Source organism: Panthera leo, chromosome E1 (genome assembly GCF_018350215.1).
Source record: "Panthera leo isolate Ple1 chromosome E1, P.leo_Ple1_pat1.1, whole genome shotgun sequence".
Classification (NCBI taxonomy): Eukaryota; Metazoa; Chordata; class Mammalia; order Carnivora; family Felidae; genus Panthera; species Panthera leo.
In genome coordinates, this window is record NC_056692.1 from 13,243,254 (window position 1) to 13,260,436 (window position 17,183).

At 45.9% G+C, this 17,183-nt stretch overlaps 1 protein-coding gene across 7 annotated transcripts in view; it reads left to right on the top strand.

The window, feature by feature from the left end:
- The window catches only part of ITGAE (integrin subunit alpha E), a 65,417-nt gene that overhangs the window by 32,629 nt on the left and 15,605 nt on the right, over positions 1–17,183 (top strand). For 6 of the 7 annotated variants that reach the window (XR_006196291.1, XR_006196292.1, XM_042914516.1 and 3 more), the window contains 11 exons: positions 289–431; positions 786–926; positions 1,599–1,823; positions 2,830–2,960; positions 4,532–4,662; positions 5,924–6,090; positions 7,471–7,599; positions 11,142–11,215; positions 14,601–14,733; positions 16,118–16,216; positions 16,760–16,839. Coding sequence is in view for 5 of the 7 variants with exons in the window: in XM_042914516.1 (XP_042770450.1) it covers positions 289–431; positions 786–926; positions 1,599–1,823; positions 2,830–2,960; positions 4,532–4,662; positions 5,924–6,090; positions 7,471–7,599; positions 11,142–11,215; positions 14,601–14,733; positions 16,118–16,216; positions 16,760–16,839 (1,453 nt within the window). In the remaining 2 variants the exon portion in view is untranslated. The remainder of the gene's footprint in view (positions 1–288; positions 432–785; positions 927–1,598; positions 1,824–2,829; positions 2,961–4,531; positions 4,663–5,923; positions 6,091–7,470; positions 7,600–11,141; positions 11,216–14,600; positions 14,734–16,117; positions 16,217–16,759; positions 16,840–17,183) is intronic. The other variant, XM_042914520.1, reaches the window with a different exon arrangement.

Genomic DNA, 17,183 nt, shown 5'->3' on the forward strand with positions numbered 1-17,183 from the left:
TGATGAACATGGGTGGTGAATGTGTGTGAAGGAGTATATTTGGAGTGAAGCTGTATATATGATAATGTGTGTGTATCACTTCTGTGTGATGGGGCACATGTGTGTGACCAGCCACGGTGGTTAAGTGGGAGCACTCCCTGATGCCAAGTTTTAAAAGGATGAGAAAGACAGTTTCTCCAGATCTGCTCCCCTCTGCCCAGGCTACTTTGAAGGATTGGCTGGGAAAGTGGGGGTTCTAAGGAGTGGCCTGGGAGCTCCCAACGACAACCACCACCTCCTCCCTCCTAGGTTACTCAGTGGCCCTGCTGCACAAGGCCTGTGGCCTCTCCTATGTGGCAGGGGCTCCACGGTACAAGCAGCGGGGGGCCGTGTTTGAGCTTCAGAAGGAGGGCAAAGAGACCAACTTCGTGCCAGTGCTGGAGGGAGAGCAGGTACTTGCTGGAGAAGGATGCCCCCATTATTATAGATGGAGGATCTGGAAGTCCCAGAGGGAATGGGACAGGCTCCAAGGCACACCGAGGGGCATCACCTCAGCCTGGACAGAACTCAGACAGAATGCAGTGCCACTGCCCCAGCTCTGCATGTCTGGTTATCAACTGGCTTCCTCCGCTGTGGGGCATATGGCCGCTCACCCAGGCTTCTAGGTTTCTCTGGTGAACAGATTGATCTGGAATGACCCAAATTGGCAGTCCAGGAAGAACAGGATCAGGAGTCTAGGCTTGCTGAGGGGTATCAGAGGAGGCCTCCCCAGCATCCTTGTGAGCTGAGCTCCTCCTGGGCTGTAGATGGGATCCTATTTTGGCTCTGAGCTGTGCCCTGTGGACGTTGACATGGATGGGACCACGGACTTCTTGCTCGTGGCTGCTCCTTTCTACCACATTTACGGAGAGGAAGGCAGAGTCTACGTGTACCATCTGAACAAGCAGGTGGGAGTCTCCATCTTCGCAAACTTGCTGAGCTTGTGGGTGCTTAGCCTGCTGCAGAGGTGATGGAGGCTGGGAGCGCCCTGGCCCTGCCTTGCTTGGAAGGACAGTGCTGGGGAGGTGCGCAGGGTGGATGGTGGACAGCTGGGGCGGCTGTTTCATTTGTTCCCCTGCTCCACCTTCTCACTTTCCCCACCCCATCATCCCATGTTGATGATGATAACATCCCAAATAGCTGCACGCTCGACAAAGCATGTTTTGTCTATGATCTCGCTTGTTTCTAACTGTAACTGTGATTTCTCATACTAACTGTGTCACTTCCATTTTACAGATGAGGAAGCTGAGGCTCAACGATGTTGAGACTTGCTAAGGTTTACATAGCGAGTGTGTGGTAGAGCCAAGACTAGAACCCGGGCCTCCCAATTGCCAGTGCGGTACCCCTAACTGTGGGAGTAGAGGGAGAAGGCTCTGGGTCCTAGCAGGCTCTGGGCAGGAGGATCTTAGCCTTACCATTCGCTTGCTGTGTAGCCTTGGGGAGGTCCGTTGCCTTTTCTGAGCCTCAGCCTCCCTGCTAGAGAATCAGAAACAAGTCCAGTGAGCATGCCTTCTGGGATGGCTGTGGTTGTGCACCCTGCATCCCTCTCTTGAGGTCTGAGCTACCTGTTTGCTTTACAGAATGGTTCCTTCTCTTTGGCACACACGCTGAGTGGGTACCCTGGATTCACCGATGTCCGATTTGGCTTTGCCATGGCAACAGTGGGGGATATCAGTCAGGATAAGCTCACAGATGTGGCCATTGGGGCCCCCCTGGAGGGTTTTGGGGCAGATGATGGTACCAGCTTCGGCAGTGTGTACATCTACAATGGACGCTGGGATGGCCTTTCTACCACCCCCTCTCAGGTAACCTGCAGGGCTCTCTCCAGCCTTTACTATGAGATTCTGACCTCCCTAGATGTGATAGCCTGAGCCCCAAGTCAGCTCCAGTTCTAAGTGTCAGGCGAGTCCCAAAGGGTCAGTAGTGCCCAGTGAAGGACAGAAGTCACTTGGAGGTTCCAGGCCAGGACCTCACCCCAGACCCTTCCAGTGGGGTAAGAGGTTGTGGCAACATCTGTTTCTTGACCTGTATCTTCCTTTTTTGGCATTCCTGACCATGGACCTGCCTCAGATTCTCCTTCCTCACTTTCTGTCCCTTCTCTGGCTCCTGCCCCCCCACCCAACCCCATCCATGCCTTAACCCTCATCTCCCAAGACTCCATTGCCAGCCTCTCATGTTACATAGTTTGTGGGCACTTTCACTCATCTCAGACCAAGGTTGTTCTCCTAACTTCAGTTTTGTATGTCCAGCTGTGTCCCGAGCACCTTGCTGGATGGCCCCCCAGGCATCTCAGTCTCATGCTGCCTAACCCAAAGCATCCTCTCCTCCCAGACCTGCTGCTCCTCTGGACCCCTTCTCCTATCCCCCACACATATCCTAATGGTTCTCTCCCATTTCCAGCCCTGGCCTGGCTCCTGTCTCTCTCCATCCCTACCACCCCTGGCCTGGCTGCTCCTACTCGCTATCTTCCACCCTGTGTCTGATTAGTCAGGCCCACCTCATTCTCCAGCCCCTCATCAAGCCTCCTTGCACCCAAACCCCCTCTGTTCCCACTGCAGTGACCCCTAGCTATGTCCTCAGATGTCCTGCTCTTCCCCAACCCCAGCTTTCATCACTTGCCATGTCAAGTCCCACCTGCCCTTCAGGGCTCCATTCAATTGCCATTCCCCCTGGAAAACCTTGCCCTTCTCTTTTCAGTTCCTCAGTTGAGGGCTCACTGGGGTGGGGATCAAGGCTTATCATGCTGATTTGAATAAAACCCAAAAGGGCTCCCCTTCTCCTCCTCCATGCCTTGTGCTTTTCTCTCCACAGCGGATCAGAGCCTCAGAGGTGGCCTCAGGACTCCACTACTTTGGCATGTCAGTGGCTGGTGGCTTAGATTTCACTGGTGACGGCCTTGCTGACATCACCGTGGGCACTCTGGGCCGGGCAGCTGTGCTCCGGTAGGGATTCGTCCTGCCTCCTGGGGTCCCAAGTCCCAGCCTCACCTAGTTGCCCTGTCTTCAGTGACCCCATGAAGACACCAGGCACTGATGGGAGAGAGTAAATGTGGTTGTTGAGGGCACTGGCTCTCGAATCTGCCCATCTGGGTTTGACCCTCAGCTCTCAATTAACCATTTGCCCTTGGGCAGGTTCTTGTATTCTGAGTCCCAGTTTTCTGATCTGTAAATGGGAATAACAACAGCACCTCCCTCACAGAGTTATAAAGATTGAGAGAATCTTTGCAAAGATTTGGTACAGTACTCATTGAAAGCTATTATTTTGATGATATGATGATTTTCAGAACTTCTGTGTTCCATCCCTAAGGGAATTATCAAATCCCGTGGCTATAAATAATCTGGCAGAGCACCTATCTGTCCTGTGCGCTCCACTAAGCTCCAACTTGGCTGCCTATTTAACGCCCCTCTTGGCTGTTGCTGTCTGGCATCTCAAAGTTAACATGTCTAAAAATGGACTTCGTATTCTCACCCACTCCTCATTCTCCCCAAGCTGCCCTTCCCCAGGCTTGCCAGCTAAGTAAATGGCACCATTTGTTCAGGACAAATACCCAGGAGTCATCCTTGATTCCTCTCTTTTCTTTCTTCCACCACCCCATCAACAAGATTTTGTTGGCTCTGCCTCCACAATGCCTCCCGGTATAAGACGCTGGCATCTCTCACCTGCACCACTGCCATGGTGTTCTTCCCTGCTTCCACTCCCCGTGCTCTGTTCTCCACACGGCTGCCAGAGGAGTCCCTTTCTCCTGCTGCTTAAAACCCCTCAGTGGCTCCCACTTAGAGAGTAAAATCCAAATTCTTTACCATGGCTCACCATCTCCATGGCTTGTCTCTGCTCATCCCTCCATCCCCATCTCCTCTTACTACCTTCTGTCTCACTAATTGTGCTCCAGTCGTGCTGACCTTTGTGTTCCTTACAAGTTCATTGCTACCACATGCCCTTTGCACTAGCTGTGCTTTCTGCCTGGAAGGAGGTTCCCCTTCTCTTCACACAGCTAGCTCTTGTTGACACATCTCAAATGTCTCATCAGGGAGGCCATCCCTGATCACCCAACTAAGTAGCCCCCAATCTCTATTACCCTAACCTGTTTTATTTTCTTAAAATTTTTTAATGTTTATATTTGAGAGAGAGAGAGAGAGAGAGAGAATCCAAAGCAGGCTTCAGGCCCCAAGCTGTCACTGCAGAGCCTGACACAGGGCCTGAACTCACAAACTCTGAGATCATGACCTGAGCCACAGTCAGACCCTTAACTGACTGAGCCACGCAGGTGCCCCCTATTTTACTTTTATCATAGCATTACCTGTACATAGGATTTTCCTGTCTCTTCTTATTTGCTTGTTGTCTATTTTCTCACTAGAGAAGGGACTTGTCTCTTTTCCAACTACTACATCCTGAGGATGCAGAACAGCACTTGGTATACTGGAGATGTTCAATAAATATTCATTGAATAATTGAATGAGCCAAGCACTGAAGTCTTGTGGTCACTCCTCATGGTTCTCTTTGCTATCTTGTTTAGCTCAAGACCTGTGGTTTACCTGAATGTGTCCATGACCTTCACCCCCATGGCACTGCCCATTGGCTTCAACAGCAGTGTGAATGCTTTTTTGTGTTTTGAAATCAGCTCTGTGACTACAGCTGCTGAGAAAGGTAATAGACAGCCTGGCTGACCACCCTCCCCCCTCCCCCCCCCCCCCACCCAGTGTTGTGGTCATTCCTTGTTGGCTTCTGTAGGGGACAGAGAAAGAAGACTGGGAGGGTGGTGTTGTGCCGGGAGTGTTATGAAGTCCTGGTACTTGAAATCCCTCTATTAGAGCTTAGTTCCCTTGAGGTTAGGTTCTGCCCAATGGGAACTGTCCCAGAAAAGAGCGGTCTGCTGTTAAATCCATACTATGAAGGGATTTATCTGACCCTTGTTGGGCAGAAGGATTTTGGATCCCTTCCTCAAGGCTGAAGGATTGAGTTTCTGAAAGAAGACTCAGAAAAAAGGCAGCCACGCCTCCATCCCCCTCTCCTGTGCCCGTGTGTGTGTGCATGTGTTTGTAGGGGCTCCTGAGAAGTGCCTTTCCTCTTACTCTCTGATCACATCTTCCCTCCTTCCCTCCTCACTGTGTCTCCCTAGGCAGGTGGGATTAGATAACCTGCTGGAAGCCTGGCCTCTTTTTCCATCCCCATACTTGGCATTGGTTGGGTGCCTTTCCAGAAGGCAGAGGATGGGCATGGTTTTCATAGCCCAGGTACTTATTGCTAACCCAAGAGCTCCCCTCCAGAATAATCCCTCAGCAACAGTCCCCAAGGTTTAATCTCTCCAGAACAATACCTAAGATGTCTCTTTGCCTCTTGCAGGTCAGAAAGCATTCTCCCAGGTGGGAGTGGCTTTCCTGTAGAAGGAGGCCTTCATCAAATCTGGGGGTAGAAAATGACAGACCTATCAGTTCCAGCTGTATAGGATGAAAGATTCAGGTCACATTGCTTGAATAGCAGCTTCTGAGTGGCTGTGTGACACTGGGCAAGTGTCTTTCATTCTCTGGGCCCTGGTTTCTATTCTGTACAGTAAGAGAGTTGGCCCAGGTAGTCTGTAAGGTGCTTCCAGCTCCGCTATCCTCAGGTTTTACTCTGGTTTCTCTCTCCAGTCTCTGAATTGTTCTTCCTCATAGTTTTCTCTTTCAATCATAGCCCTGGGAATGTGCTGCTTTGGGTTTGGGGCTGGGGCACTGAGGGACTAGAACCAGGTGCCAGAAGACCATGAGAAAAGTACTTTTGAAATGAAGAAACTTGGGATTCCAACACAAGGGACTAGGTGGGGACACCACTCAGGAAGGGCTCATAAAAACTACAGGCAGGCTAGGGGCCCTCTGTCTAGGGCTTACCCATCCCAGTCTTATCAGGAAGGTCTGGTCTTCATTCCCAGGCCTCAAAGACACGGTTCTGAACTTCACATTGGACGTGGATGTGATGAAGCAGAGGAAAAGACTGCAGTGTTCAGACAAGAATATTTGTCAGAGCCACCTTAGGGAATGGGATGGCAGTGTGTCCCGTCTTTGTGAGCCCCTCCTGCTCATTCCCACAGAGGGAAAGGTAAGTGGAGGAGTTTAGAAGAGAGTCATGATGGGTCTGGGTTTTCTTGAGAAAAAAGATTTGAGATGCTTGCCATGAAGGATATATACCCAAAACAAACTAGACAATTATAATAATCCTAGCAGATCAAGAACCATATAATGGCATGGGAGATGGAGTTAATTATACTAGAACTCCAAAGTAAAGAAATCTACTGAAATTGAACACTATGTCTCTGAGCTTCCTAGAAACTGGACACAAAGGGAAATGCTCTAATGGCTGACATTCTTCTTGGCAACAAATCGGGAATAACGGTGGATCCCCCCACCCCAGCCTCATGTCATCTCACCTAGCAGTGGGGCTGAGTGCCCTTATATGAGTAAACATCAGAAACATTGAATGAGAGAAAATAAAATAAAGACAAAAGGTATCATTTACAAAGGTTTACTCCTGACAGAGGTGCCTGGAGACATAAAAGACATGCGTTTGTCAGGACTCAGCCTTAGAAGGACCTATAAGGATCATTTATTCCAATAAACTTATAAGTTATGCTTCTCACTACGTATCTGTTCCCATATCTGTTCAGGGTGTTAATTGGATTAAGAAAGTGTTTGTAGCAAGTCTATGCCTTCCTTAAATAAAAACTACATTTTCTACCCAGGGATCATGCTCACCTACTCTCAGGTGTTCAAAGCTCCTACCATCACTGAAAGGCTCACTTAAGGCCAATGGCACCCTAGGTAATCTCCTCATCTTTAGGTTTTACCTTTCTTTTTTTTTTTTTTTAATGTTTATTTATTTTTTGAGACAGAGAGAGACAGAGCATGAACGGGGGAGGGTCAGAGAGAGAGGGAGACACAGAATCTGAAGCAGGCTCCAGGCTCTGAGCTGTCAGCCCAGAGCCCGACGCGGGGCTTGAACTCACGGACTGTGAGATCATGACCTGAGCCGAAGTCGGACGCTTAACCGACTGGGCCACCCAGGCGCCCCAGGTTTTACCTTTCTAATAAGTCCTCCAGGTTGCTTTGAGAAAGACCTTTATGAACATAGATGTGACCACAATTCTTCCCTTCTGTGGCTTCCATTTGCCCTCCAAAAAATATTCAAGTTGGTTTGTAACTCTTGATGGCCAAATCCCTTTGTGTTTGGGATGGGAACCATCATGAGTTTTCAGGCCTGAGGTTGTAGCAGATCAAGTGAGATTTTTCCAAAGCTCTAGGCAGCTTGGTTGAAGGAAGTTTCCCTTCAGCTTGGCTTATGTGGAAGAGGCTTATGACTTCTGACTCAACACTTTCATTGTTTATTTCTTATTATGACTACATCAGACTTAAAAGTATTCTCCTTGTCATTTTTCCCCCACATGCCACTCCAATCCTGTATTACTTGGTGACTCTGTGGTAGCTCTGTGAGGAGGACTGCTTCTCCAGCATCAGCGTCAAGGTCAGCTACCAACTCCAGACCTCAGAGAGCCAGAGGGACCATCCCCACCCTGTTTTGGACCTCTACACTGAGCCCTTCACCATCTTCCAGGTGATGCAGCGAGGCGAGACTCCTGGGAGCCATCCCCCAAAAAGTACCTGTTCCTCTAACTTTAAAGAATGTTAAAGTTAGGAGTACCCTCAGACAGTATTTGGGCCCATTGCTGTTTAAACGGGGGAAACTGAGTTCCTGAGATGGTGTTCATTTGCCCAGGGCCTTACTGGTGGGTAACACAAGTCTCCAAACCACATGCAAGGTCAGTTCCTTTATGTTCACAGAAAACATGCTTGCTACATATTTAATGATGCATAGGAATTTGTTGTCCGACTAGGCAAGGGTCTCTGGTGATAGTGTAGTGGGGGTCCTGTGTGGAGTCTGGACTGGGCCAACCTGCTCCTTCCTGTAGATAGGATGCTCTTTAGTGCATCTGCCTACCCAGGCCCTGAACTCGGCCTTCAGGCTGAATGTCTGATCTACCCAGAAACTTGGTGAGTGTCTGTCACAAGAAGCTTCTCTCATAACTCAGAGAAGTCAGAGGGAAAAAGAAACAAATTTCTTTTTTTTATATATTTATTTATTTATTTTGAGAGAGAGAGAGAAAGTACAAGTGGTGGAGGGGCAGAGAGAAAGGGAGAGAGAGAATCCCAAGCAGGGTCTGGGCTAGCAGCGCAGTCCCCACCCTGGGGCTCGATCTCACAAACCGTGAGATCATGACCTGAGCTGAAACCAAGAGTTGGATGCTTAACTGACTGAGCCACCCAGGCACCCCTCAAATTTCTTGATTCTTTGATATATAGGGTGATTTGGTTCTCCATACCCTGGCCCCCATTGGTATTCTGTCAGTCTTCATTTAGAGGGTCTTATGGCATATAGAAAAATCAGCAAGATCAAAGTGACAACATACACATTTAAAATAATAATTACAGTCAGTTGGAATGAAAAGGAAAAGCCGCCAAAAGCAGTTCATACTGACATAGAAAATCTTCAGGTAGCATACATATATTTCCAGGTAATCATAGGACACTCATGACTGTCTAATATTTTTACAACAATGCTCTATATAAATTAAATAAATATTTGGCTTAAGTTTTGGCCAGTATCCAATGAATCAGTCACAAACAGTGAATAGAAATAAGAGAATAATATAACTAGGGTGACTCTTTCCATTGCTCTTCTGCCCAGGAAGGAGAATCAGCCTCCCTATGAGCAAAGATTGTCATCTTAATTCTTTCAGGCAAGAAATTTTATCTTAAATTTATAATAGTATATTTATTTTGTAAATAATTTTTAAAATTTTGGTATTGACAGAATAGATGATTCAGAAAAGATTAGGAGAACTAATGTAACAAAATTTCATGAATAAGTAGATTATAATTAATTATATACATTCTGTTTTTCAAAACCTTTTTATTTTGAAATATTTGGCTTGCTAAAAAATGAAAGAATAGTCCAAAAAATTCCCATGCATTCTTTATCTAGATTCCCCCAAAGTTACCATTTTGATATTTTATCGTATTTGCTTTATCATTCTCTTATTATATATATATATATATATATATATATACACACACACACACACACACACACACACATATACATATATACACACATACATATACATATATATGTGAATATATACGTGTCACACATCCATATATGTGTGCATATATACAATGTATACATATCACATATACATATATGTGTATATATACATATCACACATTCCATATATGTATGTGTATGTATATATATCACATGTTTATATTTTGTAACCATTTGAGAGTAAGTTACAAAGTTACAGATAGGATGCCTCTTAAACCCCAATACTTCAGTATATATTTCCTAAAAAACAAGGACATTCTCTTATAAAACCACAGTATGAAGATCAAAATCAGGAAACTAACAATGATAAAATGCTCTTATGTAATGTATAAACTTATTCAGATATCACCAGTTGTCCTATTAGTGTCCTATATGGCAAAAGAAAACAATTTTTTTTTTTTCTGGCCCAAGATCATTCATTACATTTTTTTATTACTCATCTTTTTTTAGTCTCCTCCTCTGCAATAGTTTCTCGGTCTGTCTCACCATTTTTCAATGGTACAGGCCAATTATTTTGTAGAATATGTTTCCTCATGATTACATTCAGGTTATGCATTTTTGACAGGAGTATCACAGAAGTGAAGTTGTGTCCTAAGTGCACAGCATAGGAGGTACAACATGTTGATCTGTCCCTTTCTGGTACTATTTCCCTTTGTAATTAATAAGTATCTTTAAACTTTTTTTTTTTTAACGTTTATTTACTTTTGAGAAAGAGAGAGACAGAGAGTGAGTGGGGGAGGGGCAGAGAGAGAGGGAGAACACAGAATCTGAAGCAGGCTCTAGGCTCTGAGCTGTCAGCGCAGAGCCCAATGCAGGGCTCGAACCCACGAACTGTGAGATCATGACCTGAGCTGAAGTCAGACGCTTAACTGACTGAGCCATCCAGGCGCCCCTAACAAAGAGATTTTTTAAAAAAAATTTATTCCACTAATGAAATGGGTGAGGAGAAATTATTTGGTGTTAGCTTAGGCACATAGATGTTTCCAAAGAATGAGTTCTAGCTGGGAGCTTAGATGCTTTAATCCTGCTCTCTCTCACTGGGGCTGGGTGAAAAAGCAGGCTACTTGGCTATATTAAAAGCAAAACTAAAAAAAACCTGCCTCAGACTGTTAAGCTAGCCAGATAGAACTCCAAGATCTGACTTCTTCAAACCACATCTCCCTCCTCTGGGAAGTAAGTTCCCTTTCTAGCTTCGGGCTCCCATTCCAGCTCCAGGCCATGGTAACATTCCTTGCAGAAAGCTACTGAGGTGGTCACTGGCTGCTGGGGAGATAAACACAGAGATTCTCCAGTTAAGGAGCTGGCTGTTTCCTTCATAATAAAAAAATAGATCCAGCTCCTTTAGAAAATTTGATTTTTTAACTTAACTAGGGCTGTTCGCCTTGCCTGGGCCTTTTGGACCCAGGCAAATTAGGTAACTTTCCAAATGATTTTGTTTTAGTATAGGCAAAATTACAAGGGGAATATTTATCCTACAGAGAAGACTAGTCATGGGGACAAGAACCTCACAGGACTGGACCTCACAATATTTGGGTTAGGTGTCCCCCCATTCCTGCTCCTGCTGTTCCTGCCTCTACTTAAAAGGACTAAGGAAGCTTTTTTTCTCTTAGGTTTTCCTCCCTAAAATGTTCAGATTAGTGAGTTGTGAGCAAGCCTGCTGCTTAATTCCCATGATATAAATGTGACAGGCACCCCCCCCATTCCATGAAGGTCCCCCCATTTTTCACCTTGGCCAGAGGCCTAAATCCCGGTGTACCTTTGTTGTAAGACCAAGCACACTCCGTACCCCTGACAGGTCAAGGAATGTCACAGTCACAGCTCTCTTGGCCAAGTGGGTACAACCCCAGTCTGTTGGCCTTCACGTCCTTCTACCTGCACTTCTCAGAGTCTAAGGAAGGAGAGGTATGTCCTACGGAGAAGATTAAGAGGCAAAGCTCCCAGGGATGGTGGTGTCCCTGGTCTGACCCCTGCCTCTCTCTGTTTGGTTATAGCTGCCCTATGAGAAGAACTGCATGAATAAGCTGTTTTGTGTTGCTGACTTACAGATGGCCATCACCACCTCTCAGTGAGTTGTCAACTGCAACTAACTTTCTCCTGAAGGTGTACCCGGCAAACCCCTCATCAAAATTTGACTTTTCCTCATGACCCACAAAGGGCTTTGAATCTATTACCTCATTGGGTCCTCAGCCACACCATGAGGGAGGCAAGAGATTTGTATTTCTGTCTTATAGATTATGGAACAGACTCAGTAGCTGAGGGACTGTGTGGGATCACAGAGCTCATTTGGTGGACTTGAACCCAGGTCTCTGACACCCTGGACACTGCTATTTTCATACCCTAGTGTTTCTTGCTCCTAGGACTACCCCAGGTAGAGGTAGCCTCTTCCTTGGCTCACCTCTTAACCCAATTACTTAACTAATTCATTAAATATTTATGGAGCATCTCCTCTGTGCCAGGCACTCTACATGCTGGAGATACGTCAGCAAACAACATAGACAAAACAGCCTTGCCCTCCTGGTGTTTTAGGGGGAGAAGATAGTAGGTACATTTTATGTTGATGAGATGTACTATGAAGAAAAGGCAGGGAAGGCGGGAGAAAGTGCCGGGTGGGGGTGGATTGAAGTTTTGGAGTGGTCAGGAAAGGGCTCACTGTGGTGACATTTTGGTACACACAGGAGGAGATTGGGGAATGAACTCTGTGGGTGTCTGCAGGGAGAGCAGCTGCAAATTCCCTGAGATGGGAGCATACCTGGAGGTGGGAGGAATGGCCAGGACACCAGTGTGGTTGCAGTAGAATGAGGGAGAGGTAATGTGGGGGCAGGGAGAAAGGTTATATGGGACTTCTGAGGCCCTGCATAAGGGCTTTTATTGTGAACTGGGAAGCCAGACGAATGACAGGATCTTGCATTTTAACAGGCTCATTCTTGCTGCTGTGTGGTAGACTGCAGGAACAAAGGTGTAAGCAGGGAGATAGTAAGGATCTATTATAATAACTCAGGTGAGAAGCGATGGTGACTTGGGCCAAAGTGGTAGCAGGAAAGTGCCTATATTTTGAAGTTAGAGCCCACAGGACTTGATGACAGATTGGATCAGGGGAGTAAGAGAAAAAGAAGGGTCTACGGCAGCTTCCATGGTTTCATCCTGAACATCTAGATTTGTGCTGTCCAATACAGTAGCCACTAGTCACATTTAACTAGTTAAATTAATTAAAATTAAGTAAAATTAAAATTTTAGTTCCTCAGTTGAACTAGGCACATTTCAAGGGCTCAACACCCACATATGGCCAGTGATATTGAATAGCACAGATATAGACTATTTCCATTACTGCGAAAGTTCCCTTGGATCACAATGAACTCCACAATAATGGCGATGCCAAGAACTGAACTGGGGAAGCCTTTAGAAGACTGATTTTGGAAGGCAGGATGGAGAGAAAGAGATAAGGAGTTTGACTTTGGACACGTGACGGCCTTAAAATGCCCTTCCTGGCTAGTAGTGCTGCACACATAACATGGCACTGATGGCCCATTGGCCGGAGTTGGCATCTGGGTGGAAGAACGCTGTTGCCTGAGTCCTGGTAAGCCTTTTCATAGACATTTGTAGGAATTGTGGATGGCTTAGCGCGGCCCATCCCAATTGCTAAGGATCCAGTTCAAGACTTCTGAGTGTTTTGGAATCCAGCCTAATAAACAGATGCAGCTGTTTCCAACAGGAATTAATTACAGCCAAGAACTTCCCTCCCAGCCAACTCCTTGGGATATATATAGCACACACAGCTGGCCCTACATCACCCCCTAGTGTAAATAGTAAGCAGTCTTTTCTTTTTTCAAAAAGTATGATTGAGTCTAATCCTTAGTTAGCATCCAAATGTTTCAGGGGTTTCAACCTTTTTATGGACATGGATCTCCTAAAGAATCGAAGGAAAAAGCTAGAAGATGACATGGGCATAAAACATAAGTGTTTGCATTTGGGGCCCTCTGAAACTGCCTCTGGCCCTCAGGTTAAGAACCCCTGTGAAATAGAACAGTGGCTCTCAGATCTCTCTCGTGGGCTCTAGAACAGTATAGCCAACTGATGTTTCAACATCTCTACCTTGTTATGCCATAGGCACCTCTCTTTATATCCCTGCCTGAACTCATCTGTCAGCTGCCACCCTCTGGTCTTCCTCCAGTGTTCTCTCCCTCACGAATAGGACCACTTGGTCATCCAGTGTGAAAATTCAGGGCTCATCCTTGACTCCTCTCTCTGCTGCTCTGGTTACAAGCGTGGCCTTACCATATCTGGTTTCTATCCCTTCTCTCTATCCCCGCTACTACTGTATTACATCAGGCATTTGCCATCTTTTTTTTTTTTTTTTTTTTTATTTTGTAAAATGTTTATCTTTGAAGGAGAGAGGCAGAGTGTGAGTGGGAGAGGGGCAGAGAGTGAGGGAGACACAGAATCCGAAGCAAGTTCCAGGCTCTGAGCTGTCAGCACAGAGCCCGACGTGGGGCTCCAACCCATGAACCAGGAGATCATGACCTGAACCGAAGTTGGATGCTTAACCATCTGGGGCGCCCAGGTGTCCCAGGCATTTGCCATCTCTTCAATGAATTTCCACAGCAGGCTCTAGTTGTCTCCACACCCTCTCTCCTGCTAATCAATCTATCCTCTTCTCAGTTCTGATAAAACAAAAAGAATACTACCACAACAACAAAACACATGTCACAATACTTCCCAGAGCTTCATATTCTGTTTTTGAACAGATTTCCCAGGTGGCTAGGAAATTTTCCTTATATTGCTAATGTGTTCTCCTGCAGATCTTGGTTATGGATAGTGGTTCTATACTCTGGGGCCCCACAGCACCTCAGTGGGCTGAAGGAAGCTCTCACAAATCCCAAGTCTTCTCAAGTCTGAACAGACTGTTTTAAACCATACATTTAACCAACTGAGGCACCTAGACGCCCCAGTATTGAGCAGAGTATCTGGCACAGAGAAAGTACTCCATAGTATATATGAAATGGATGAATTTGTGTAATGAAGTACCTTGCTTAGGGTTGCAGTGAATTAGCAGTAGAAAGAGTATTATAATTTTCCCAACCCCCTTTTGAGACTGTTAGACCTCAGGCAAATTAGACTCTCTTGGCTTCTGTTTCCTTTTCTATGAAATGGGCAGTAACCATACTATTTTATACAGTTATTACGAGGATTAATTGATGATGTGAAGCATCGAGCACAGTCCCTGCCATATAGTAAGCACCAAATAATGGGAAGCATTATCACCGTCTCACATAGCAACTGAGGGGGTATAGCAGTCCAGGTGTTTGCTTATGTTGAGGGGGAAGAAAATCTAGGCTAAATGTATCCTTTAGGCAATTTAAGAAGTTAGTTAAGATTGTGCTATTGTATTGCATTGAGGTTTTTACAGATCAAATAAATTGGTAACATGTATCTATTTGCCTACTGCTGTGCAGGCAGGAACTGGTGGTGGGTCTCACAAAGGAGCTGACTCTGAACATTAACCTAACTAACTCTGGGGAAGATTCCTACATGACGAGCATGGCTTTGAATTACCCCAGAAACTTACAGTTTAAGAGGATACAGAAGGTAACTACGATGGCAGTTTTGGAAACATACACTCATGGCTGTCCCTTCCTGTACACCTGCTTTTTTATGGCAACCTCTGAACTGGTCTCCCTGCCTCCAGTCTCATCCAGGCCCATCCAATAAACTAGATGGATCCCCTCCAGTCCAACCGCATGCTGTGCTATGGGTTCAGTCGTGCTATTCTCTGCCTAAAGAGCCACCAGTGATGCCGTTCTGCAGTCACTCCTTGCCTGCAGCCTTTCTTAACCAGGGTTCTGAGAGGAAAATATTTTCTAAGTTAGCTGGGAAAGTAAAAGTCTGCCCTGCCATTCATCAACCTGGGATCACAGACTCAAAGCCAGCTGCAAGATACTAGGAAACAATAATTCTCCCAAGGACATCCTGCAGCTGTGAAGTAACGCTGAAAAGTGTTCTCTAAAATCATAGGCAATCAGAGACTTTGCTGCTTGAAGTTATATCTGTAATTATGAAACCATCTCACTCTTGATTGGATATGTCACTTTGAAGAGAAGCTTTCATCTGAGGTACAGCGCTTCAGACAAAGCATTCTGGACACAACTTTACAAATCCACCCTAATAGTTTCCAAGGAAGGGGTCCCTGGGTCTGGCCCTACTTCACTTAGTAGAGCCTGTCAAACCTCTGCTTTACTTATATTTCACCTGAACTGTACCCTTTCCTGGAATCCTTTAACTGTCTTTGCTTTTGTTTGGTGAGACAGACATACCCTGGTGCAGTTTTCCTCATTGTAAGCAATCATTAAACCTGCCTTTGTCAAACTACAGGTTTGTCCCGGGGGTCTTAGGCTATTTGAGCTAGGATAGCATCGATTACCTGAAAATAATGAAATTATCTCATAAGCTTCTTGAGTGGAAGTGGTGTTGCACTATCCTTGGGAGAATTAAGAAAATTGTCCATGAAATCACCTTCTGTATTCAGTGGTCTAGATGAAGATCCATGGTTGAGAAAGGCTCCGTGGCAGTGCTTGGCTCATGCTAGCCTTCCAGCCCATCTCAGGATATTAAGTTTGCATTGGTCCAAGGCCCAGTTCAAATGCCTCGCTACCAATGAAGACTTCACAGATTCCTTCCTCCTCGTTGGATTTCACCTCTTTGATACTGTTTTTCAGTGGCAGATCAGGGACTCCCTTCACAGCTTTACAGAACCACTCCCTGGGCCTTGTATTTAAATTCCTCAACTACCTACTACTGATCCCTTTTGCCCAGCTTGTGAGGAAGACAGAGACCAAATCTGATTTGTGTCCTGAGCTCCTGGCAGATAAAGCCTGAGCTCTGGCATGTAGAAAATCAGTGAATATGTGAATTGGTATGAGGCAACTGCTTCCTTTTTTGCTCTTTAAGAACAGGGTCTTTTCTGTGTTAACAGCCTCCTTCTCCAGACATTTGGTGTGATGACCCTAAGCCAACTGCTTCTGTGCTGGTCATGAACTGCAAGATTGGTCACCCTATACTCAGGAGGTCGTCTGTGAGTCTGTTTTGGTCAGCTGACTCTTCTAACTTGGACTTGGTGTCTCTCACGTTCCCGGTCTCATCTGAATCTCTTAGTTGTGGTCTCCACACTGTACTGTAATCAATCCCTTCAGCAGAGCTTAGAGCTGCCAAGTTTGCTCTCAAAGTAGGGAGTGGTGGGGTGGGAGATATAGCCGCAAACTGCTGGTTCACCCCCATTACAGCAGAGTGAAGTTGGGAGTAGTATGGGGGGAGCGGCAGACCCAGCGTTATTATTGTGAAGGGAGTCCCTGATCTGCCACTGATGATCTTTGTGCCGTGGGCAAGCTCTGAAGTGGTTTCCTCACCTGTACAGAAGGAATAATGCTGTCTGCCCAGCTTATTCCATATTGACATTGTGAGGCTTACATGGAATAATAGATGTGGAAGCATCCTGTGCTACAAAAATGTGAGGAATATGAATCGCTTCCCAGGTCTGTTTAGTTAGTAGGAAGCAATCAGAATTGAGGGTGGTATAGAGAGGAACCACGTGACTTTTTTTTTTTTTTTTTTTTAATAGGCAATCTTTTCAGTAATTTGGCAGCTAGAAGAGAATGCCTTTCCAAACAGGACAGCCAGTATCACTGTGACAGCCACCAAGTAAGTACTGTCTGTGTCAGAGCAGGTCCAGGCTGTGGCCCTGGAAGAAGTCTCCATCCCGTGCATGTGTGTTAAGAGTTATGGCTCCCTCACTGCTCAGGAAGAGCCTCAGTGAACCCACAAAAAGAACCTATGCTGCTGCAGTGACCTGGCTTTCCCTTCTTGCTATCAGAAACACTGAAAACCTTCTTTTAGTGACACACAAAGCAAAACTATGGTACAGTCTGGTAAATGAGCCTTGGACGCAAGTTCTAATTCTGGTTCACTTAACTTTGGAGAAGTTCTGTCATCTGCAAAACTTCTATGTTTGGGGGTGTAGGGTATAGTGTTAGGGAAGGGTTCGC